The sequence below is a fragment of the Somniosus microcephalus genome, chromosome 7 (assembly GCF_052327205.1).
Source record: "Somniosus microcephalus isolate GS21.2 chromosome 7, FLI_Smic_1.0, whole genome shotgun sequence".
NCBI classification, from domain to species: Eukaryota; Metazoa; Chordata; class Chondrichthyes; order Squaliformes; family Somniosidae; genus Somniosus; species Somniosus microcephalus.
Window position 1 is genome coordinate 36,282,041 of NC_140993.1, and position 24,750 is coordinate 36,306,790.

Consider the following 24,750-nt stretch of genomic DNA (forward strand, 5'->3'; position numbering starts at 1 on the left):
CCTGCCGTCATCACGTGGTCTCAGGGCGCTGCAAGGGCGTTGTCCTGGTAAAGTACCCCGAGATTAAAGTCTTTGCTTGGGTACTTTACCTCGCAGGGATGATGGTTCTTCTTCTTCAGGTGGCAGCTGAACTTTGCATGAAGATAGTCATAGGTCAGCTGGATTGAAGGCCCGATTATTCGAAGAGTTCTTCAATCTTCTTCCAAATCATCTCGTCTTCATCTCATCTCATCTCATCTCGTCTCGTCTCATCTCGTCCGGCCTGGTCTGCCTGTGTTTGCCTGGCGCTGTGCCGGGCGTCCCTGATGGATTTGGGGAAGACACGGGCGGTGGCCAGGTAACAAGCGCAGGAGGAAGAGAGAGTGAGCAACGTGGCTACCAATGGGCCTATAATTATACGCCCGTTGAAAGCCCTTATCTGCGTGCCAAATCAGGTCAGTCTATTGTCCAACTTTTGGCGTGCTGTTTTAAATGATTATACCAATCTAAGTTAACTGGCTTTAGATGGCCGTTTATCGCACCTGATGGCCCCGATGTCCGGGTTGTATTGTCATTAATGCATTTTAATCGGCCTGTCCAGCCTTGGTGGTTCCCTTGAGCTGTTTCCAATTATTTATGCAGACAAACTAATGGCCTTATGCTTAGGCCTAACTGGGCTGATCTGTTTTGATCTGACGCAATGCATATTCAATGTTTGCCTAGCTGTCTGGCTTTTCAAACGCAAAGTCCGTTTCACAGAAATGCATTTTAAGTTTCAATTTCCCAAAGCTGCCTGCTTGTGCTGCAGAGTCCATGCTTTTAAAATCTTACAGGCTTTTGGTCACGAGGTGCGGACGCCATCTTTTGGGTACCCTTTTTAAATTGTCCATACAGGGTCCCTTTTATTAATAACCTTGGGTTAATGTGGGAATTTTGAGAACCTTACAGACTATTCTGTATCTCCCCTACCTCCGCTGTACCAGCTGTCGCAGAGCCTTCAGCCCAGTAGCATAGGTAGGGAATGTTCAGCGTATTCAAACACAGCCTGAAATTTCTATGATTTGTTTTTTTTATTGGACCACCCTTTATTTCGAAAGAACATGCCTTAGATCAATCACTTGATAAATTACGGAAACAATGAATGTTCTTCCAGAGCTGGTCAGTTCTGCAGTTCAATCAGTGAACAATGATCAGTTGGGCTTGTGCTTCTAAATGTTCACCAAGGTATTGCAGTGAGTAGTAGCAAAGTTATTGATAAACTCATGACACATAACCAGCGCCTGGACTTTGCGCGTTAGAGTTTTTGTCCGACATGACTGTTTTTCTTTTCACTTGATTTATCTGAATTGATAGATTAATGCAAATAATAATGTTTCTCTTTGACCAGGAGTGCGTTGGAATAGTCTAGTCTAGCAGTAACAAAGGCATGGATGAAGGTTTCAGCAGCAGATGAGCTGAGGCAGGGGCGGAATCGGGCGAAGTTATGGGGGGTGGAAATAGGCGGTCTTACTGACGGCGTGGCTATGTGGTCGGAAGCTCATCCCAGGGTCAGATATGTCACCAAGCTTGCGAACTTAGGGCCTAGGCAGCTGAAGGCACAGCCGCCAATGGTGGGGTGGTTAAAATCGGGGATGCGCAAGAGGCCAGAATTGGAGGAGCGCCGAGATCTCGGAGTCTTGTAGGAGGTTACAGAAACCGCTTCTCCACACTTACCCGAGTGGGGGCGGGTGGCCAATATGCCCAATTTTGCGGAGGCCGGCTGCTGCTTCCCTCCTAATTCCCGCCTGATCTGGGCGGGAGGTGGACCAGCGGTGTGTTAATGATTCCTGCCGGTTATAACCACTCTGGCCTCATACTACACAGGCAGGCGGGAAACTAACTGAAACAGTTAAAAGCCCCCCCCCCTTAGTATATGTAGATGTATAAGTCCTAAACCAATTAAACTTTTAATTCTCCCTTAATTAAGCCTGGAGGCAACTATACATGTTCTTTTTGTCATCTGTTGTGAATTTTTTTCAAAGTCTGTAACAGGAAAATAACTAAAGAAAAAGGGTGGGACTAACAAATCTAGAGCTCCCTGGTTGTCAAGGGACATACAAGTTAGGATAAAGAAAAAAAGGGAGGTTTATGACAGATACCGAGGGCTCAATACTGCAGAAACTCTAAAGGAGTATAGAAAGTGCAGGGGTGCAATTAAAAAGGAAATTAGGAAAGCAAAGAGAGTGCATGAAAAATTTTTGCCAAGTAAAATCAAGGAAAACCCAAAGATGTTTTATAAATACATTAAGAGCAAGAGGATAACTAAAGAAAGAGTAGGGCCTATTAGAGACCATAAAGGTAATCTGTGTGTGGAGGCGGAAGACGTGGGTATGGTTCTTAATGAATAGTTTGCATCTGTTTTCACAAAAGAGCGGGGCGATGCAGTCATTGCAATCAGGGAGGAGGAGTATGACATATTAAATGAAATAAACATAGTGAGAGAGGAAGTATTAAGGGGCTTAGCAGCTTTTGAAATGTATCCCAGGCTGTTAAGAGAAGCAAAGAAGCAAAAGAGGAAATAGCAGAGGCTCTGACCATCATTTTCCAATCCTCTCTGGCTACAGGTGTGGTGCCAGAGGACTGGAGGACTGCTAACTTTGTACCTTTGTTTAAAAAGGGAGAAAAAGATAGACCGAGTAATTACAGGCCAGTCAGCCTAACCTCGGTGGTGGGAAAGTTATTGGAAAAAGTTCTGAGGGGCAGGAGAAATCTTCATTTAGAAAGACACGTGTCTGACTAACTTGATTGAATTGAGGAAGTAACAAGGAGGGTTGATGAGGGTAGTGCATTTGATGTAGTGTATATGGATTTTAGCAAGGCTTTTGATAAGGTCCCACATGGCAGACTGGTCATGAAGTGAAAGCCCATGGGATCTAGGGCAAAGTGGCAAGTTGGATCTAAAATTGGCTCAGAGGCAGGAAGCAAAGGGTAATGGTTGTTGGGTGTTTTTGTGACTGGAAGGCTGTTGCCAGTGGGGCCCCGCAGGGCTCAGTACTAGGTCCCTTGCTTTTTGTGGTATATATCAATGATTTAGACTTGAATGTAGGGGGTATGATTAAGAGGTTTGCAGATAATACTAAAATCGTCTGTGTGGTTGATAATGAAGAAGAAAGCTGTAGACTGCAGGAAGATATCAATAAATTGGTCAGGTGAGCAGAACAGTGGCAAATGGAATTCAATCCGGAGAAGTGTGAGATAATGCATTTGGGGAGGGCTAACAAGACAAGGGAATATACATTAAATAGTAGGACACTGAGAAGTGTAGAGGAACAGAGGGACCTTGGAGTGCAGGTCCACAGATCCCTGAAGGTAGCAGGCCAAGTAGATAAGGTGGTTAAGAAGGCATACGGAATACTTGCCTTTATTAGCCGAGGCATAGAATACAAGAGCAGGGAGGTTATGCTTGAACTGTATAAACCACTAGTTAGGCCTCAGCTAGAGTACTGCGTGCAGTTCTGGTCACCACATTACAGGAAAGATGTGATTGCACTAGAGAGGGTACAGAGGAGATTTACAAGGATGTTGCCTGGACTGGAGAATTTTAGCTATGAGGAAAGATTGGATAGGCTGGGTTTATTTTCTTTGGAACAGAGGAGGCTGAGGGGAGACCTTATTGAGGTGTATAAAATTATGAGGGGTCTAGATAGAGTGGATAGGAAGGACCTATTTCCCTGAGCAGAGGGGTCAACATACAGGGGGCATAGATTTAAAGTAATTGGTAGGAGGTTTAGAGGGGATTTGAGGGGAAATTTCGATGGGGGTCTGGAACTCACTGCCTGAAAGGGTGGTAGAGGCAGAAACCCTCACCACATTTAAAAAGTTCTTGGATGTGCCGTAACCTACAGGACTATGGACCAAGAGCTGGAAAATGGGATTAGGCTGGATAGCTCTTTGTCTGCCGGCACGAACACGATGGGCCAAAATGGCCTCCTTCCGTGCTGTAAATGTCTATGTTTCTATGATATCTGTCATGGTAACTTTGACCAAACAAAGAACAGGTTATTTGTGCACTGTTGGATTGGTTCGCTCTAGAACACAATACAAATGATTTGGCTTCATGTGGGAAACACAGCATTTCTGGGCCTGAACAAAGAGACAGCATGATAAATGATCTGAATATTAAATTACCCCCTAATTTGCTACTTATTATTGACAAGAAGAATAGCAGTAACTACAACTGAAACTATATTATAACTAGTATATCAAATTTCACATGCATCAGTGGAAAGTAATTCTTTTTGAGAAATTATATTTTGCTGGGTAAAATCAACAATTCTTCATTTTCTATGGTGAAGTGTTTACATTTATAACCAATATAGTACACCCACAAAACTGATCAGGTACAAAATAGTTTGGATACATTAAGGATGAAATAATGGCCCGTATTTTCTGATCGTAGGCTTCCTGCGTGCGGAGGCCTCCGATCTGGAAAAAATCTACGCCCTTACCTGAGGGCTCCGGAGGTCCGGACATTTCCGATCCTGGGTCTCTGCTGTACGAAATGCACAGGGCCCAGGTAGCCCAGGGGCGCATGTGGTTTGCAAGCGACTCTGGGATCACATGGGCTATGGGGAACCAGTGGAAGAAGGGAACCCCCCTTCATACTTTTGACAGGTCTCGCAGCTTAGACCCATTAAAAGTATGAATGGGGATCACTCAAAAAACACATTAAAACATTAAATAATTTTTTTAAATCGCATTTTTAAAATTACATTAAATTCAATATTTTAACCAAAAATGTAATTTTTTGAAAAAGAATTGGCCCGGATATCCCAATCCCTATGGGTGGGTATGCGCTGTGTACCCACCCTTTTGACATCGGAAATGCCGGTTTCAGGTATGCACAGTGCGTGCGCTGAAAACCGGCATTTCCAATCTGTCAAGAATGCTCTTGACAGATCGGACGCCTGCCCTGGAGAAGGGCCTCTGCGGGCGGATAGTTACGCCTTCTGGAGCCCCTCCGCCCGCAGAAAACCCTTAGAAATCTTACGCCTGGTAAAAGCAGGCATAAGGCTTGCTTTTACCTGGATAAGAGTTGAAAAAAAGTAAAAAAAGACAATTTTCAGGCATTTATCATTTTAAAATACTTTTTAAAAAAGGTAAGTTTATTTTTAGCCCTGTAAATAACTTTAATTATTTTTTCAAAAAATTAAATTTTTGTTTAAAATATTTGTTTGAAATGTTTATTGTAATTTCAACTAATTTTAAAAATGTGATTTGTTTTTTTACATTTATTTAATGTTTTGAAGTGTTTTTGGGGTGATCTCCATTCATATATTTGACAGGTCTATCTGTCAAGTGTATGAAGGGAGATTCCCTTCTTTGATTGGCTCCCCAAGGCCCACATGATCCCAGGGATGCTTGCGACCCGCATGCGCCCCTGGGATACGTGGGCCCTGCGCACTTGGAGTTCGAGAGGCCCAGCATTAGAACTGTATGCACCTCGGGAGCCCTCAGGTAAGTGCGTAGATATTTTCCAGATCGGAGGCTTCTGCACGCGGGAAGCCTCCGATCAGAAAATACGGCCCATTAAAGTTTTATACAGGGCTAAAAATAAACTTTCCTTTTTTAAAAGTATTTTAAAATTATAAATGAATGAAAAAAAAAATATTTTTTAACTTTTTTAAACTCTTATGTTGGTAAAAGCAGGCCTTACGCCTGCTTTTACCAGGCGTAAGATTTTTAAGGGTTTTCAGTGGGCGGAGGTTCTACTCTCCACCCACAGAGGCCCTTCTCCAGGGCAGGTGGATGATCTGTCAAGAGGATTCTTGACAGATCGGAAGTGCCGATTTTCAGCGCATGTGCTTCGCATGCCTGAAACCGGCACTTGCGAGGTTCCTACGTGTATGTACACAGCTCGTACACACCCGTATGGATCGGAAAATATGGGCCAATTTATCTTATTACATGTAGGCTAATAACTAACTAGACTGGAGCTAAACTGATGATTTAGAATATATTTAAATGAGGCTTGATTGATGTAAAACATAGGGTAAAATGTGCAAGTCTCCACTTGCGACCTAGAGTGAAAGGCCGGTGTTCCAACCAGTGTTTAACCCAGCCCCCAAGCACATAATTACTTCAAAATCAACAATGTCTTTATTAAATGTCAACCATTAATTGACCATGCCAGAAAAAAAATCAGCATTTTTAACAGTAAAAGACTGAAGAAAGTTGATTGATTCTTACCAAATTCTAGTTTTGTTTTATCAAATTCAAGATGTAAAACATCAAAATTCACATCATTTGGTGATATTCACTCCCATGGGAGTCAAGGGTTACAGAGAACAGGCAGAAAAGTGGAGTTGAGGCCAAGATCATATCAGCCATGATCTTATTGAAAGGCTCGAGGGGCCGAATGGCTGACTCCTGCTCCTGTTACTTATGTTCTTATGCAATGGAGACAGATTAATAGCTAGGCAATGGTAACACAACAGGAATAAAATCAGAGATTAAAACAAATCTTTTTATATTCAAATTGATTCATCTTTAAATAATACATGTGAATGTCAATTATATGGTTAAAATACCTGAGATCAATTATCTTCCAGTAAAGAATTTGGTACGTAACCTTTCTATTATAGTTATAGTTATAGTGATTCTAATTAGATAGCAACAATCACTAACAACATTTCCACTTAGTATTTATAAAGGAGAATTATTTTTCCACATGAACACTTGCACAAACCGTGAGACAAGATGAAGACTGTTTTATTCCTTCTGCTCGTGACTTACCTCTGTACAAGTACAGGTAATATGTTTTTTACATAGTACTTTTCATGATACAGAAATTTTAAAATTAATATTTTGGTGCTTTACAAATGTATTTTTGGGAAGGTTGTGCTCTGGGTTAGGATATGAGGGACAGTTGTTCAAGTTTCTATTGATCTTCCAGGGCAGGAGATTGGGAGAATCTACCTGGAAATCCCAGGTGCTTGTTCCGGAGTGAAGTTTTAAATTAACTCAAGTTTCATTTTTTAATAGAGGTGGCGTGCCCTGTACAACAAAATATTTACTCACGACAAGTGTATTTTTCAGTAGATCTACTCTGAGTGAACTAAGATGATTATGGATCCCTGTGTCACGTGCATATGTCACAATTAAATACCCATTAATGAAACATTTTGTGATTGAGACTGCCTCATCAGCCATCATTTAATCACATGTTGTCTGGTTTAATCCGTACCAATAACCACCTAAGTGATTATTTTTATTCTTAATCATCTTATGTTCATATTGAGGCCCACAGCTACATCAACATCTTCTTATATATTTTATCTATATATAAAGCAGTTGGTTTGTCTGTCTGTCTGTCTGTGTGTATGTATGTCCACTATACACTCAAAAGTTATAGAGCGTACCTACACATATGTTATATCAAAAGAAAGGTTATGATCAGGGGAGTGTCATAGGCATATTTACTTTATGGTCAGACAAAAATTGTTCGGACGGTATACAAAAAACGTTCAAAAATCCGCTCATTAGTGGTTGACCAATCTTACCGCTCATTAGCGTTGAGTGACATGATGGTTGACCAATCCTACAGTTCAGTGACCTGATGGTTGACCAATCGGTGCATCATGGGGGGTGTTTCATTCCGTGTGTGGGCGGGCCTAATCCTGCAGCCACCCGAAACGTCGCCGCCATTTTTTTCATACCGACAGCGACAGCACCAGCACAACAAACCCCCACATTGCGGCTCCGGCACAGTATCCCGCTCCCGGCCCGCCGGAGCGAGAGGTGAGTTGGGCTCACTCGGGCCGGGCCAGGCCTGACAACTGCTCGGCCCGAGACACAGAGCGGGGGAGTGGCAGCGGCCGGCCGTCAACCGCGCGGCCCTGCAAACTGCCGTTCTACAAAAAAGCCTAGGCAATGCCGGGCCCCCCCAGCTAGTAAAATATTACACTGATTGATGTGTCATGTTACTTCAGTAAATAAATAAGTTCAGAGGACTGGATTGTGTTGTCTTTCAAGTCTGGGAACTGGCCTCAAACTCAGTTCAGTCTAAGGGGATGAAAATGGCTTTCTCTCCTGGTTATAAGAATCCTATTTGAAATAACTTTGGGCTGTCTCAGTTTAGTGGGTCACAGGACAAAAATGGATGTAAGCGGTATACTTTCCTCTGCTTCTGTTTTTAAACTGTAAAAAAATCTCCCCAGCTTTATACTTACATTTACTGTTTCACTAAAACTGATGAACAGAGAAAAATTGCTCTTAAATTGCCAAACTTGTTCAGTCAGGCCACAGGATGAAAGATGTGGGAAATAGAAAAATGTTACACTGGTATATCTTTTGAGTTTGGGGCTGAGGCACATTGCTTGGGTAAAGAGAGTCTTACTCTGCATATAACTATGCTATACCTGACCTGGAAGTGCTGGATGCCCAAAATGGAAAGTTTTCCATTCTCCAATATCCACCCCCTTGATAAGTAAAAACTTCACAAAAGGTCATTAAAAATATGGCCTAGAAATTCGCCTCAGACAGTGGCAAAAAACAGGCGGTTTCAGATTGGCTGCCCGTTATACGCAGCGCCTCATATTCAGTTCCATTGCAGTCTCTCCAAATGTTGTCCCTCCCAGTGACCATAGGCTGATGTGCCAGTTTCTTCCAGTCACCTCAGAGGCTTTCATTGATGGTTTTCATTGATGTGTCAGCCAGTGGATCAGTGGGTAGCACCCTTGCCTCTGAGTCAGAAGGTTGTGGGTTCAAGTCCCACTCCAGTGACTTGAGCACAAAAATCTAGGCTGACACTCCAGTGCAGTGCTGAGGGAGTGCTGCACTGTCAGAGGTGCTGTCTTTCAAATGAGATGTTAAACCGAGACCCCGTCTGCTCTCTTAAGATACCACGGCACTATATTGAAGAAGAGCACGGGGAGTTATCCCCGGTGGCCTGGCCAATATTTATCCCTCAATCAACAGCACTAAAACAGATTATCTGGGTCATTATCACATTGCTGTTTGTGGGAGCTTGCTGTGTGCAAATTGGCTGCCGTGTTTCCTACATTACAGCAGTGACTACAATTCAAAAAGTACCTCATTGGCTGTAAAGCTTTGGGCCGTCCGGTGGTCATGAAAGGCGCTATATAAATGCAAGTCCTTTTTTTGTATTTAGTCTAGATCTCCATGGTAAGGGTCCACAGCAGCCTGATCCTTGAGTACTCTTTTTAAAAATGCATCCCCAGTATTTTTATTTATGTATCTTAAAAAGTTATTTAGAAGTGAAAGTGTTATGCGAGTATGGAGCAGCAGCGTGTGGTACTTACTCTGCCAAGTTCCTAAACTGCAGGGCAGTGCCAAACAGAAGCCAGCTGCTACCCCTACAGCTAGAGGGAATATCGGAGGAACGTTGCCAATGGACTGCTCTCACACAACCCTTGGCAGCCAACTAACAGCAGCTTTGGCAGGGCCCCACGAACAGACTGATTGCCCTTTGTTCTCAGACAATGGGGGGGTCCGAGAAACTTCTCTTAACTCCTACGCAGCCTTGGGGAAGGAATCAGCGAAGGTAAGATACTGGGAGTAAATAAATGAATGTGTGATCCTATTGGGATCTAATTGGGAGGACAGCCAACATAAGTTAAAAAGTTTACATGATAGGTTGATTTCAAATATATTTTTAAATAAACTATTCCTTTAAAATTATGTTAGTTCTCAATGATGGCTTAGTTTGTATATAAAAGTAAAACTTAGCCATACAACATTCAAATTCCATTTCATCTCCCCTTGCCTTCTCTTCTTTGAATTCACAGCCCTCCCTAAACCATTCCCTCCATACAAATGCTCCTACCCATATTCAAGGCCACCCCCTTGACTTTGCCATCTCCTGTGGCCTCTCTACTTTCATGGTCTTGATCATTGCATCACAACATTACAACAGTGACTATGGCCAGAATTTTGCGGGAGGTCAGTGGGCGGGATTGGTGGCGGGTCAGGTGGTAAATTTGATATTTTTGACAGTGGGTCGGGAACCCGCTGGCAACCCGCCGCCATGCGCCTTTCGCGATGTCGGGCCTGTCAGCAGTGAGCAGACCCGACAGGCAGCAGCGAGTGACCCAATTCAGGTGATTAATGGCTTGTTTAGAGCTACTTAAGAATGATTTTCAGCTCACCTTTTGCATTTGACAGCTCACCCACGGGGTCCACGCTGGTCGGGAGTTCAGTGGTCATTGAACAGCTGTTGAGTTTCTTATGATCATTAATAAATAGACATTCTTATTATGAACACAGCTAGCTTTTGCTAGACACTTTTATTGAGCACATGTGGACTAGATACAGTATCTGTAGAGGCTTCCATCTTGACTGCTGCCTTGTGGGTAGCCTAGTGCCTCATGGGTAATGTAGTCTTAATATACATACAACTGGGTACTGTAGTCTTATACATACAGCTATATACAGCTCTACGGCTCCACCTAGTGTCCACTATAGAATGACATGTTATTGATCATTACATCCCCCTTTCTTTGAGGTTTAACAAAATCAATATCAATCAACTTTCAAGAAAACAATAAAGATAATATCAGTAACACTTTTGTTAGTGCTCTATAAACATAAACATTTTCAAAACAGTCAACACATTTTCAAAGCTTTACATTGTACTCAAAGATTAAGTCTATCAGGCTTTTTTACTTCACGTGTGGATCTTCTCAACACGGGTAAGTCTGATGTGTCTTCATGAGATTGTTCTGGCGGTGAATGACAAGATGCAGTTGCGGCATTGTCATCAATCTGGTCTTGAATAGTCTCTTGTGTTTTTAGGAGGGAACGGCGGTTCCTCCTGAGAATCTGTCCTTCCTCAGTTCTAACAGTGTATGACCTTGGTCCTACTTCCTCACGAACTGTAGCTTTCCTGTTCCATGCATCTGGATCCTCAATCCTGACAACATCATCCCTTGTCAATGGTTTTAGAGTTTTGGATGATTTGTCATAGTATGATTTCTGTTTCAGCTTTAACAGTTGAAGTCTCTGTCTCAGTTCCTCACTTTGCTGTTCTTTTGCACAGCAGGGTAGCGTGGTGCGCAACTTGCGACCCATTAGTAGTTCAGCAGGTGAAGAACCACAGTCTAAAGGTGAGGCTCGGTAGCTCAGCAGGGCGAGATAAGGATCAGACTTGCTTTCTGTCGCTTTCTTCAGTAGCTGCTTGAGAACTTGAACACCTTTCTCTGCCTTACCATTTGACTGAGCATACAAAGGACTGGATGTGATGTGCTGAAAGTCATAATGTGCTGCAAATTGTTGCCACTCCTTACAGTTGAAGCACGGACCATTGTCGCTAACAGCAATCCTGGGAATTCCATGTCTGGCAAAGATGGATTTCACATGCATTATGATACTGCTTGCTGTGGTGCTTGAGAGCAGCGCCATCTCAGGATAGTTAGAATAGTAGTCAATCACTATTAGATAGTCTTTACCATTTAAATGAAAAAGGTCCATACCAACCTTTTGCCATGGTGCTGTTGGTATGTCAGCTACTATCATTGGTTCCTTTGCTTGTTTGTTTTGGTGTTTCTGACATGTCTCACATTTGCCTATCATGTTCTCAATGTCCTTATTTATGCCAGGCCAATAAACAGTGTCTCTTGCCCTCCTTTTGCATTTTCCAATTCCGAGGTGTCCCTCATGAATCCTTTTGAGCATGTCTTGACGTAGAGCCTGTGGAATGACTATTCTGTTCTGTTTTAGTAATAGTCCACTTACGACACTCAATTCTGACCTTATGTGAAAATATTTTGGACAGGAACCTTTTGGCCAACCATGATGAATGTTCTCTATTACTGTTTGTAATACTGTATCTTTTACTGTTTCTTCTGCTATTTGCTTTGATTTTGTGTCTGACACGGGCAGCGCAGCAGTGACCATACTCACATGAACATCCACGTCTTCTTCAGTAGAGCTCACATGACTCATTGTGGGTGCTCGGGATAGTGCATCTGCTAACACTATGTATTTGCCTGGTGTGTAGATCAGTTCAAAGTCATATCTTTGCAGCTTCATCATGAGTCGTTGAATCCTTGGAGACATCTCATTCAGGTTCTTTTTTATGATGGCAACCAGTGGGCTGTGGTCTGTCTCAACTGTGAAGTCCATATATGTAGCCATGAAACTTTTCTAGTCCAACTACCAAGCCTAGACATTCCTTTTCAATCTGGGCTTATCGACACTCAGTATCAGTCATAGACCTGGAGGCATAGGCAACAGGCTTCCAATCTTCACCCTCTGCTTGTAACAAGACCGCACCTAGGCCATCTTTTGATGCATCCGTTGACACTTTGATTCTTTTTGTTGGGTCAAAGAAGGTGAGTACAGGTGTGGTTGTCAGCACTGTTATGAGGTTTATCCACTCTTGTTCATGTCTTTCTGTCCATGCGAACTCATTTGTTTTATGTAGCAGGTCTCGCAGACAGGCTGTCTTGGCTGACAAGTTAGGAATGAACTTTCCAATGAAGTTTATCATCCCCATGGTGCGTAGCACTCCTTTTTTGTCAGTGGGTCGGGGCATTTTGAGTATGGCGTTTACTTTTTCCATATCTGACTCTATTCCTTTACCAGATAGATTATCTCCTAGGAAAGTGACTTCCTGGACGCCAAACTGACACTTGGCTTTGTTGAGCTTCAGTCCATTCCGGCGTATGCTCTGTAGCACTTTAGTCAGTCTCTCATTGTGTTCTTTCAGTGTGGAGCCCCAGATGATGATGTCATCAACATAGACCCGAACTCCTTCCAGACCTTCAATTATGTGTTCCATCGCTCTATGAAAGATTTCAGATGCAGATATTATCCCGAAAGGCATTCTGAGGAAACAATACCTGCCAAATGGTGTGTTGAAGGTACAGTATTTGGTGCTCTCTTCATCCAGTTTTAGTTGCCAAAATCCTTGTGAGGCATCGAGCTTTGTAAAGTATCTGGCACCTGACATTTCACTGGTGATTTCTTCTCGCTTGGGAATCTGGTAGTGTTCACGTTTTATGTTTGCATTGAAGTCCTTTGGATCCATGCATATTCTTAGATCATTGTTCTTTTTCTTTACACATACCATGGAGTTAACCCAGTCTGTTGGCTCTTCGACTTTCCTGATGACTCCTAGTGTGGTCATTCTGTCCAGTTCATTCTTGAGCCGGTCACGCAGGGGTGCTGGAACTCTTCGTGGAGCATGTACCATTGGCTGAGCATCCTCCTTTAGCTGGATCTTGTAAGTGAATGGTAGAACTCCAAATCCTTTGAACACATCCTGGAAATTATTCACTACAGAATCCACCGAGTCATCTGGTCTGCTTATGGCACAGTTTATACGGTAGACTCTCTTGACCAGTTCTAAGTCCTCACAAGCTTTGTCGCCCAGTAGTGAATCAAGTCTTTCAGCCACAACAGAAAACATGAGATGATGCACTTTGTCTTTGACTGTCACTTTGAGTCTGCATACACCTAAGCTATCTATTTTCTGTCCATTATAGTCCTTCAGTAGTACTGACTTTTTCTGTATTTTTGGCTTTTCTTTCATATTGTTAATGTCACTCATACTGATTAAGTTTGCTTTTGCCCCAGTGTCTAGTTTCAAGGTAACTAATGCTCCATTTACCTGCAGTGGGATCATCCATTTGTCCTCTTTTACTGCATTAACTTTATGTTCAGCATTGTCCATTTCTGAGGGCTGCACATTTTCTGTATCCTTTTTGATATTGTCACATGACACCATTCGTACAAAAAATATCTCACTTAAATCAGTGTCCTCAATTACATTAACTCGTTGCCCTTTCTTAGTTTGTACTTTTGAAAAGCATTGTTTGGCAAAGTGATTCTTTCCATTACACTTTGTGCACATTTTTCCAAACGCTGGGCATTGTCTTAACTGGTGTTTGTAACCACAGCGTTTACAATTAAAAATGTCATCCTCCGATTGCTTTTCATTTCTGTTCTGCCCACGTTTCTTCCCCTTGTAGGACACAGCACCGACAGCAGCATTATCACTCATTACAATCGCATCATTATTGATTTCACTGAAAGTCTTCGCGTGCTTTCGAGCTAGCTTGCTGGCTTGGCATATTTTCACTGCATTTTCCAAATTTAGTTCGGTTTCTCTCAACAGACGTTCCCTGACTTTTTTATCATGAATACCAAACACAATCTGGTCACGAAGCATGGATGCTTTGAGCTCAGAGAAATTACATGTCTGTGCTTTCAGTTTCAGATCAGTTATAAAGCTATCAAAAGTCTCATTTTGCTGCTGTGTCCGAGAACAGAAGATGTATCTTTCATAGGTCTCATTCTTTTTGGGAGAGCAATGTGCATCAAATTTTTTTAGCACATCTTCTAATTTTTCTCTGTTCTCCTCTGGATTAAATACAAATGTATTAAATACCTCTATCGCCTGTGGGCCTGCAACCGTAAGCAGCAACGCTATCTTCCTTGCGTCTGGCTTCGTACCGAATCCGATGGCTGCAATGTAGAGTTCGAATTGTTGTTTAAGAGTCTGCCAATTGTAGTCGATGTTTCCTGTGAGTTTCAAATGCTCTGGCAGCTTCAAATTCTCCATGTCGCTTTTCACAATTTTCAGCAGATCTTCACCATCCTGGTACCATCTTATGTTCATTAATAAATAGACATTCTTATTTTGAACACAGCTAGCTTTTGCTAGACACTTTTATTGAGCACATGTGGACTAGGTACAGTATCTGTAGAGGCTTCCATCTTGACTGCTGCCTTGTGGGTAGCCTAGTGCCTCATGGGTAATGTAGTCTTAATATACATACAGCTGGGTAGTGTAGTCTTACACATACAGCTATATACAGCTCTACGGCTCCACCTAGTGTCCACTATAGAATGACATGTTATTGATCATTACAGAGTTGACAGCTTCGATAGTAAAGTAAAAGCTCCCACCTTACAGAGATATCTTCCCTCAGCCATAAGCTGTTCCTCACTGCATTTCCACAACAGATTCACCATGTTGCAAGTCTTTACACAAGTCTCCATCCAGTCTGACCTCATTACCTCTCCCACCATTGACAGACCGCTTCCGTCATCTCTACTTCACCTGCCATCTACTCCATCAGCACCGGTGCCCTTGAAACTCTCTCACCTTGGTCCTCAGAATCCCACCACGATCAGCCCCAGCACCAGGCACACCAGCAGCAACAACAACACCAACCTTCTCCGCAATCAACTGATGCTGCACAGGACAGAGGGTATCAGCACCCAACCACATTGCTGCCTGGGAGGCCAGGGATGGCCTCACCATGGCCAGGTTTACTTCACTTGACGCTGTACACCCTGGCTGCCACATGATGCGCCAGGTTGGCACCACCCCACACCAACACCATAAAGCATCCCAGCAATGACCAAGCCATTCCTTTCACACTCACCGCCATTGCGGGGTACCGTTATGTCTCACCATTCACTGCAACTCACTAAGCCATTTCCAAAGGTGCATACAAATTTGTCCAAGAACACAAAGTGTTGAAAATAAAGTTTTCAATGTTTGACACCACATTAACAGAAACTTTGCATGAACATTGGATAAAACACGTAAGTACCTACCCTTGTGTGCTGTTAGTTGGTATGATTGCACTAGGATGAGGGTGAGTGTGAGGGGTGGCTAGTGAGATGGGGATGTGATAATATATATAGAGAGGGATGGGTGGATGTCTAAGGTAAGTTGATGTGAGTAAGGCTGTGCAGGATTTGGGTAGGGAAGGCAGAGTGACGGGGACGTGATGAGAAGCACAGCAAGATGAGGTAGAATGTGGCTTTGTACCAATGTTTTGTGATCTACTGAGATCATTGAAATGTTTGCGGCACTGCACCCAGGTCCTCCTGACCACATCCCTGCCTGTGCCCTCCTGTGCAATGTGCAACCAGGCTGTGTTGATCTCCTGGGGAGGTCTCTTCCACCCATGGGAAGGGAAGAGGACCTCCCTGCATGATGTGCCTCCCTCCATAAGCATACGGAGGGAGTCATGGGAGAGCCTGGGTGCAGCCCTGTGCCTGTGTGCAGTGCTTGTCAGTGTTTGCAGCACCTCACTGCTGTAGAACATTGACAGCACAAATGTCAATATAAATTTGTACTTGGCCCCTTTAAGGAAACCGGCTGATGACGCGTCATCAAATGACATCATCAGAGTCGCTTCCTCTAATTGGCCAGGAAACGCGCTGGGCGGGCTTAACAAGCTCTATCAAGGGAAAATCATTTCACAGAATGGGATGGAGCCAGCAGCGGGGTTGGGACCCGTCACTGACATCGCCCGCCACAGACCTGTCGAGGTCAGCAAAATCGTGGCCTACACTTCAAAAGTACTTCATTCACTGTAAAGAGCTTTGGGGCGTCCTGAGGTCGTGAAAGGTGTTATATAAAAAGTAATTCTTTCTTATTGGTAAGGCCATCACTGACCACTTCCTATATCTGTCACCGCCCACATCCCCCTGCCCTCTCTGCACTTCCTACTGAGTCCGCCCCGGGAAAATTCTCCTCTGAGTTTTAAGCTCCCAACATCCTAGCCTTTGGCCTTCCATTCACCATGATACTTCTGCAGGAGTCAACTTGGCCAACCACTCCCTCATCTTTGATGCCCTTGACCCCAGCACAACCTTTACTCTCTCCTAGCCTGGCCATTCCCCCTGGTAAGGCCCCCATCTGTGCTCCCTCAAGTCCAAAGGGGTGCAGACTTGAATGTATCTGGTGCACATCAGGTTTAACCTTCCATCACTAGATCTGGCGGGACCACATCATGCATTATCGGGCCTCACGCTCCTGCCAAAACCACCCACTACTCCTGGGTCATCGTGGAGAGCAAAGATAACCTTTGGCTTTCTTTTCTCCACCATCAACCATCTCCTTAAACCCTTCTCCCTTAAACCCTCCTTAAACCTTAAACCCTCCTTAAACCCTTCTCCCCTGCCATTCTACAACCTCACCTGCAATAACAAGTGGACTAAGATTGAGACTGTCCATTCAGCTGCCTCTCCTGCTTCCCCACATTCCCTCTGCCTACCAAGCCAAACCTCCTCCAAGGGTCCTCCCTGCTCTAACCCGTTTCTCTCTCATCTCTCCTTATGCTCCCTCTACGCTCATCTCATCTATGAGACCCACCTCCTGTTCCTTTGACCCCCAAACCCCTACTAAACTGCTGACCACCTTTCCTTCCTGGCACCCCTGCTAGCTGACATTATAAATAGTTCCCTCTACTCAGTTACTGTACCCTCTTCCTTTGAAACCACCCTTCTCAGAAAACCCACCCTTGACCCCTCTGTCCTTGCAACCCAACGCCCCATCTCCAATGTTAATTTTCTTTCCAAAGTGCTTGAACGTGTTGACGCCTCCCAAATTGGTGCCCATCTTTCCCACAATTCCCTATTTGAATTTCTACAATCAGATTTCCACCCCTGCAACCGCACCAAAACACGAAACAACGAAAGTCACAAATGGGGCATCCCCTGTGACCTTGCCCGCGGTGCAGCAGCCCTCCTCCTCGACCTCTCGGCAGCCGTTGACCGCACCATTCTCTTCCAACACTTCTCCTCCATTGTCCAGCTCAGGGACTGCCCTCACTTGGCTCCACTCTTACCTACCATAACCAGAGCATCTCCAGCCATGGTTTCTCCTCTCACCTCCACACTGTTATAAATCTCATCATTCATCAAGAAACTACTTGTGAAATAACGCTGGATGGCCAGCTGGTGGCGCCATCCAAGGTGTATAAATACTCGGGCGTCGGCCCCAGCTTTCCAGGGACATTTTGTAAGACAAGGAACTAGTGAAGTACAGCTAGACCTCCATGTTCTGAAACAAGTTGATTAAAGCCTTGCTTTATACTCAAACCAAGTGCGTAGTGAGTTTTATTACGTCAATTTAATCAACTTGTTTCAGAACATGACGGGCTAGTTGTACTTCACTAGTTCCTTGTCTTACAAAATGTCCCTGGTAAACTGGGGCCGACGCCTGAGTATTTATACTCCTTGGACGGCGCCACCAGCTGGCCATCCAGCGTTATTTCATGAGTAGTTTCTTGATGAATGATGAGATTTATAACACACACCGTTAACTTCAGAGTTCCCCAGGGATCTATCCTTGTCCCCAATGTTGCCTTTAAGCTGCGCAGTCACGTGGCCACGCCGCATTCTAAAGGTCCCGCGCAGCCGGCTTCCCAGCTTTAAATAGAAACATTTTTGAATGGGCCGCGCAGCCCCTAAAATAATCACAGGGAACATTGCTTGGTCCACCTCCTCTTTCCAATCTACATGCTGCCCCTTGGTAACACCATCAGCAAACATGGGGTCAGCTTCCACATGCTGAGGGCAACTAGCCCTACCTCTCCACCGCAACTCAACTCCTCCACTGCCCCTGTGCTCTCAGACTGCTTGTCCAACATCCAGTCTTGGTTGAGCCATAATTTCCTCCAGTTGGAGAGACCGAAGCCATCATCTTCAGCCCCCGCCACAAGTTTGGTATGCTTCCAACAATTCCATCTCCTGCTCCAGCCATTGTCTCAGGCTTGAGCAGACTGTACACAACCTCAGCATCCGATTTGACCCCGAGCTGAGCATCCGGTCTCATATCCATTCCATCGCAAACACCAACTACTTCCACCTCCGTAATATTGCCGGCCTTCACCCCTGCCTCAGCCTATCTCCTGCTGAAACCCTCATTCATACTTTTGTCACCTCCAGACTTGAGGCTCTGCAAACTTCAACTTTTCCAAAACTCTGCTGATCCTATCCTATACTGCACCAAATACAGCACACCCATTACCCCGTCCTTGCTGATCTACATTGGCTCCTGGTCACCCAATATCTCAAATTTTAAACTCTCATCTTTCTGTTTACCTTCCTTCATTGCATTCCCCCTCTCTTTGTCCGTAACCTCCTCCAGCCCAAACCTTTGTTCCTCTTACTCTGGCCGCCTGTGCATCCAACCCCCTTTACCATCGGCTGCACTTTCAGCCACCTAGGCCCCACACTCTGAAATTCCTTCCCTAATCCTGCTCTCCATCTCCCGCTCTTCCTTTAAGACCCTCCTTCAAACCCATCTCTTTGACCGCGCTTTTGTTCATCCCTTCTAATATATCCTTCTTTGGAGATGTTAGAATTCTCGTGAAATTAAGGTGGGGGAAACCTTCAAAGCCAAAGTGGGGATGATTCTCAGGATATAATCAAGGACATTCAAATGGAGATAAAAGAATAGAGGACTGAAGAGATCAGTGGCTAGGTAGCTCTTAAAACTTCCAAAAATGTAGTGGGGTAGGACTTCTACGTGCCCACGTGACACCACGGCAAGCCTTCCATATTATCCTGGAGTGGGTCGAACGATTTATGCAGGTGGGTTCATTGCTGATATTGCTGCTCCTGACAGGCTAACTGCTGCTGGGAGGGTAGAAAATGCTGTGGAACTTGTACTCGCGGTTATCATTCATCTTAGCACCTGTGACAAAGAAGAGACTTTAGCCATGGAATATTTTCATCTCTGCAAATTATTTTGTTTTCTTGTAACTGTAGACATTGCACTGAAACACAATTAAAACACTTCACACAAAAACATAATGAAACCAACTAAGAAAGGAATAACATTTGTGTGACAGGCAGGAAATTTGCTTTGTATATGAAGTGCTAAAGTTGCTGCTGTGTTTACTCTATTTGCAGTTGTCTCCTTAAAATGCTACAGCTGCACTGGTGCAATAACCAATACACTCTGCAATCTGGGGATACCTGAAACGTGCTCTGGTGATGAGGACAGGTGCATGGTAACTCAGGTCAAAGCAGAGATTTGTAAGTTTACATTCCTAACTATCTTATAGAAGCACTGTGAAAGCTGCCATTTAAAATCCATTCTTTATAATGCCATCGTTGAGCCTAATGAGACATCCATCCGTGTTGTAGGTGTTTGTGGCTTCAGATTGTTATATCAACCAGTTATATAGAAAGAGAAATGTTATAATCCTACTAGAATATGCAGAGGTGTATAACAAAAATAGGGAGTTATCAGAGACTGTGATTCGGAGTGGTGGAAGGCAGAGAAACAACCCACAGCAAAATATTTGGAAGGAGGCAAGTTCCCTTCATCATCAGCCTCACCTTTACTGACAGTGCCTGTCATGAATATAATAAGGGAACTTTAAACCCTACGTATTCTTCATTTGGGCAACATCGGTAATTTTCAAAGAATGTCAAGAGGATTGATGATTGCCTACAGAACTGAGTTATCTATAAATTCTGATTGGTAATATTAAATTATATAACACAACAAGCTTTCAAAAAAGGTTTTATATTTTCTTTCCGTCTCTTCTTGGCACATGTTAACCTCAGGTGGAGGGTGAATTGATGGCCTCTTCTCATGCCTCTGTTAATGATGCCTTTCAGTTGGCTACTAGGCAATGCATGAAAGCAGTTGTGGTGATTTATTTCGAGTTCTCTGTCCATCTCTGTGGCACAGCACCCAGAGTGAACTTGATTACCCTCCCAATGGCAAGGCTAAAATCGATAACACTTTGTGAGACTCATAAGAACATAAGAAATAGGAGCAGGAGTAGGCCACTTGGCCCCTCGAGCCTGCTCCGCCATTCAATAAGATCATGGCTGATCTTGGGCTCAAAGCCACTTCCCCGCCCGCTCCCCATAACCCTTCACTCCCTTATCTTGCAAAAATCTGTCTATCTCCACCTTAAATGTATTTAATGACCCAGCCTCCACAGCTCTCTGGGGCAGAGAATTCCACAGATTTACAACCCTCTGAGAGAAGAAATTCCTCATCTCAGTTCTAAAAGGATGACCCTTTATTCTGAAACTATGCCCCCGAGTTCTAGATTTCCCCACGAGGGGAAACATCCTCTCTGCATCTACTTTGTCAAGCCCCCTCAGTATCTTACATGTTTCAATAAGACCACCTCTCATTCTTCTAAATTACAATGAGTATAGGCCCAACCTGCTCAACCTTTCTTCATAAGTCAACCCCCTCATCTCAGGAATCAACCGAGTGAATCGTCTCTGAACTGCCTCCAATGCAAGTATATCCTTCCTTAAATAAGGAGACCAAAACTGCACGCAGTACTCAAGGTGTGGTCTCACCAATACCCTGTATTGTTGTAGCAGGACTTCCCTGCTTTTATACTCCAACCCACTTGCAATAAAGGCCAACATTCCATTTGCCTTTTTGATTATTTGCTGTACCTGCATGCTAACTGTTTGTGTTTCATGCACAAGGACACCCAGGTCCCTCTGAACTGTAGCATTTTGTAATCTCTCTCCACTTAAATAATAATTTGCTTTTTTTAATTTTTCCTGCCAAAGTGGATAACCTCGCACTTTCCCACATTACACTCCATCTGCCAAATGTTTGCCCACTCACTTAGCCTGTCTATATCCCTTTGCAGATTCTTTGAGTCCTCTGCACAACTTGCTTTCCCACCCATCTTTGTATCATCCGCAAACTTGGCTACATTATACTCGGTCCCTTCATCCAGGTCATTAATGTAGATTGTAAACAGTACATATGTGTAAACCTGTTTCCTGCTTCTTCGCGTCGCCTGCTGTTGGAACTCCCACCTGCAATGACACAAGAACACGCAGATAATGCACACCCCTGATTAAAATGTTAACATTACTGATACTTGAAAATTAACAAGAGTTTAAATTATTTCCCCCACCACCATTCTAGTTGGACTAGAGTCATCTACTTTGACCAAAGGTTGCATTGAAAATAAGAAGTGTACTGGGACCATCGGTGCCATATTCGTCAGTACTGGTACTCAATGCTGCAACAGCGACCTGTGCAACGTGAATGGCTCAGTTATTTTCGGTGGAAGCAAACTGGTGCTTATAGCTTCTGCAGGTTTTCTCTACATAATCCACAAGTTGGCAAACTAAGTGGAGTTTTAATACATAGAATGCAACATTTGCTCGAGCAAATCTAGTTATATAATACTATTGATTTTACTTAGAGCTACGGCGCAATCGGGACCAACATATGCAACAGTTATTGTATTTTAGTTTCTGTTTTCATCGCCAAAATCAGTGATTCGTGTTGAAGTTTCTATCTTTGTATTGATGCTATAACTTACTGTAGTGATCTTATATTGGCCAGAATGCAACCACAAGACAAAAAAAAACACAAAGAGAGAAAAGAAAGAATATCAAGATTAATTAAATATTAATAAAAGAAAACAAGATTAATAAAATAAGTTAAAGAAGCCTAGGTATAAACTGAACACTTACAGCCCTTATCAAAATTCACATTTTATACCACTCATTATCACAGTCAACGGTCAGCATAACTCAACTTGCAACTACTGGGTAGGAGTTAAAGTGGGTGATATTATCGTACATTTAAAATAAAAGACTTAAAGGCCTAGAAATTCACTAGCCTTAGCGCCGCTTTTGAGGCGCTAGAGGGACTAGCGCCAGAGTTATGGCCAGTTGAAAAATTCCCTGGGGCCCTAAAGCGGCGTTGCACCGGTAGCGCTGCGCCGGCACCGATGACGTCATCGGTGTGCGCAGCGTCCCGATTGCCATGCCGACGGGCCCCAGCGCCGAAATTCAGTTGCGGCCGCCTCGCCCACGGCAGCCGCAACTAAGACTCTGGCAACAGAGTCCAACATGTGTTTGCGCCGGCGCATTAAAGGCCCCGCGGCGGCCGGCCGCTTTCCCGCCGGCCGCCTGCCCGCAGCTCCCTCCCCGGACTTCTCCCCCCCCCCCCCCCCCGGAACAGATGCAAGCCCGGCACTTGTCCGAGGTGCCGGGCTCATTTTTAAACAGATTTGCGCGGGCCGCGGCCAGGTGCAGGCAGCTCCTCCTTAACAGAAGGAGGAGGCCTGCACTTCCCCAGCCTGCCGCACCGCATCGGGTGCCGCAGCGCCGGAATTGCGGCGCTAAACGGCAGTTAGCGCCCTTTTCCAGGCGCTAAGACCCTTCAGTAGCGCCGGCAGCCGTTTGGGCGCGGCGCTACTGAATTTTTGCCGCGCGCAGGGGGACTCAGCGCCGGCACTAACTTCCGGCGCTAAAGCCCTGGCTAAGCCAAAACCCAATTTCGAGGCCAAAGCCTCCATTAAAATAGCATAGAGACAAATTTGATGTAAGCTCGCATAGTATTTGTACAATACATTGCTGACACTAACATTTTTCCTCACGTTATGGCAGTTACACAATTGCATTCAATCGTAATGTATAAAAATTGTAAATCACTGTAACCTGCTATGTTTCCTATGCATTTCTGTAATTCTTTATTTGAACTGTAATTAGATGTATGTGGTTCTATATTTTATGAAGGATCTATTTTATTAACTTTATACTATAATTAGTTTCATGTTGTGCGACAGATGTAATCAGCAAAATGATTCAACCAGAAAGGCATTGATTGCTGCAAGGTAGAAGCTCATGGCTAATGAAGATGATGTAATGGCCTTGCCCCTCGCTATCTCTGTAACATCCTCCAGCCTTACAACCCTCCAAAATCTCTGCACTCCTCCAATTCCCCAATTTTAATTGCTGGACCATTAGCAGCCGTGCCTTCAGCTGCCTAGGCCCTAAGTTGTGGAGTTCCCTCCCTAAACCTCTCCACTTCTCTACCTCTCTCCTCCATTAAGACGTTCCTTAAAACTTACCTTTTTGACCAAGCTTTTGGTCACCTATCCTAATATCTCCTTATGTGGCTCAGTGTCAAATTTTGTTTGACTTTCTGTGAAGTGCCTTGGGATGTTTTACTATGTTAAAGGTGTTATATAAATGCAAGCTGTTGTTGTTCTAATAAATAAATGCATATCATGAGATATGAGTGTTTTTATTCGCTATAGTATGAACATATAAAGTATGGAAGATGAAAAGGCCCATCAAGGCCATTCCCTACACAGACCATGTACAATTTGTCCTATCATAAATGTATTTGACCAACTCTTGACGAGGATGTTCAAGGACAGGTTACAAAGGACTCACCGGGTATGGTGGAAATATTAAGTGAGTACTTATAAGAACATAAGAACATAAGAAATAGGAGCAGGAGTAGGCCAATCGGCCCCTCGAGCCTGCTCCGCCATTCAATAAGATCATGGCTGATCTGATCCTAACCGCCAATCCACTATCACAGAACCATCTCCTGAATCTAACAGAATTAGACACACGAAATAGGAGCAGGATCAGGCTACACGGCCCCTGGGCCCGCTCCGCTACCCACAGGGCCATGACCGATCCAAACCTGGACTCATGTCCAAATTCCTGCCCGCTCCCCGTAACCCTTAATTGCCTTTACTTCTAGGAAACTGTCTATTTCTGTTTTAAATTTATGTAATGATGTAGCTTCTACAGCTTTTTGGGGCAGCATATTCCACGGACCTACCACCCTCTGAGTGAAGTAGTTCCTCCTCATCTCAGTCCTGAAAGAGCAGCCCCTTACTCTAAGACTATGCCCCCTAGTTCTAGTTTCACCCATCATCGGGAACATCTTCCCCGCATCCACCCGATCCAACCCCTTCACAATCTTATATGTTTCAATAAGATCGCCTCTCATTCTTCTGAACTCCAATGAGTAGAGTCCCAATCTACTCAACCTCTCCTCATATGTCCATCCCCTCATCCCCGGGATTAACCGAGTGAACCTTCTTTGTACTGACTCGAGAGCAAGTATGTCCTTTCTTAAGTATGGACACCAAAACTGTACGCAGTATTCCAGGTGCAGTCTCACCAATACCTTGTACAACTGAAGCAATACCTCCCTATTTTTATATTCTATCCCCCTAGCAATGAAAGCCAACATTCCATTGG

At 44.1% G+C, this 24,750-nt stretch overlaps 1 protein-coding gene across 1 annotated transcript; it reads left to right on the forward strand.

Moving 5' to 3' along the window:
• Nucleotides 1-6,660: 6,660 nt before the first annotated feature.
• Nucleotides 6,661-23,762, forward strand: LOC147114608 (prostate stem cell antigen-like). The gene is made up of 3 exons (XM_085992405.1): nucleotides 6,661-6,769; nucleotides 19,645-19,770; nucleotides 21,656-23,762. The coding sequence occupies exons 1-3, from the start codon at nucleotides 6,718-6,720 to the stop codon at nucleotides 21,862-21,864; spliced, it is 387 nt and encodes a 128-aa protein (XP_085848531.1). The 5' UTR covers nucleotides 6,661-6,717; the 3' UTR covers nucleotides 21,865-23,762.
• Nucleotides 23,763-24,750: the final 988 nt, after the last annotated feature.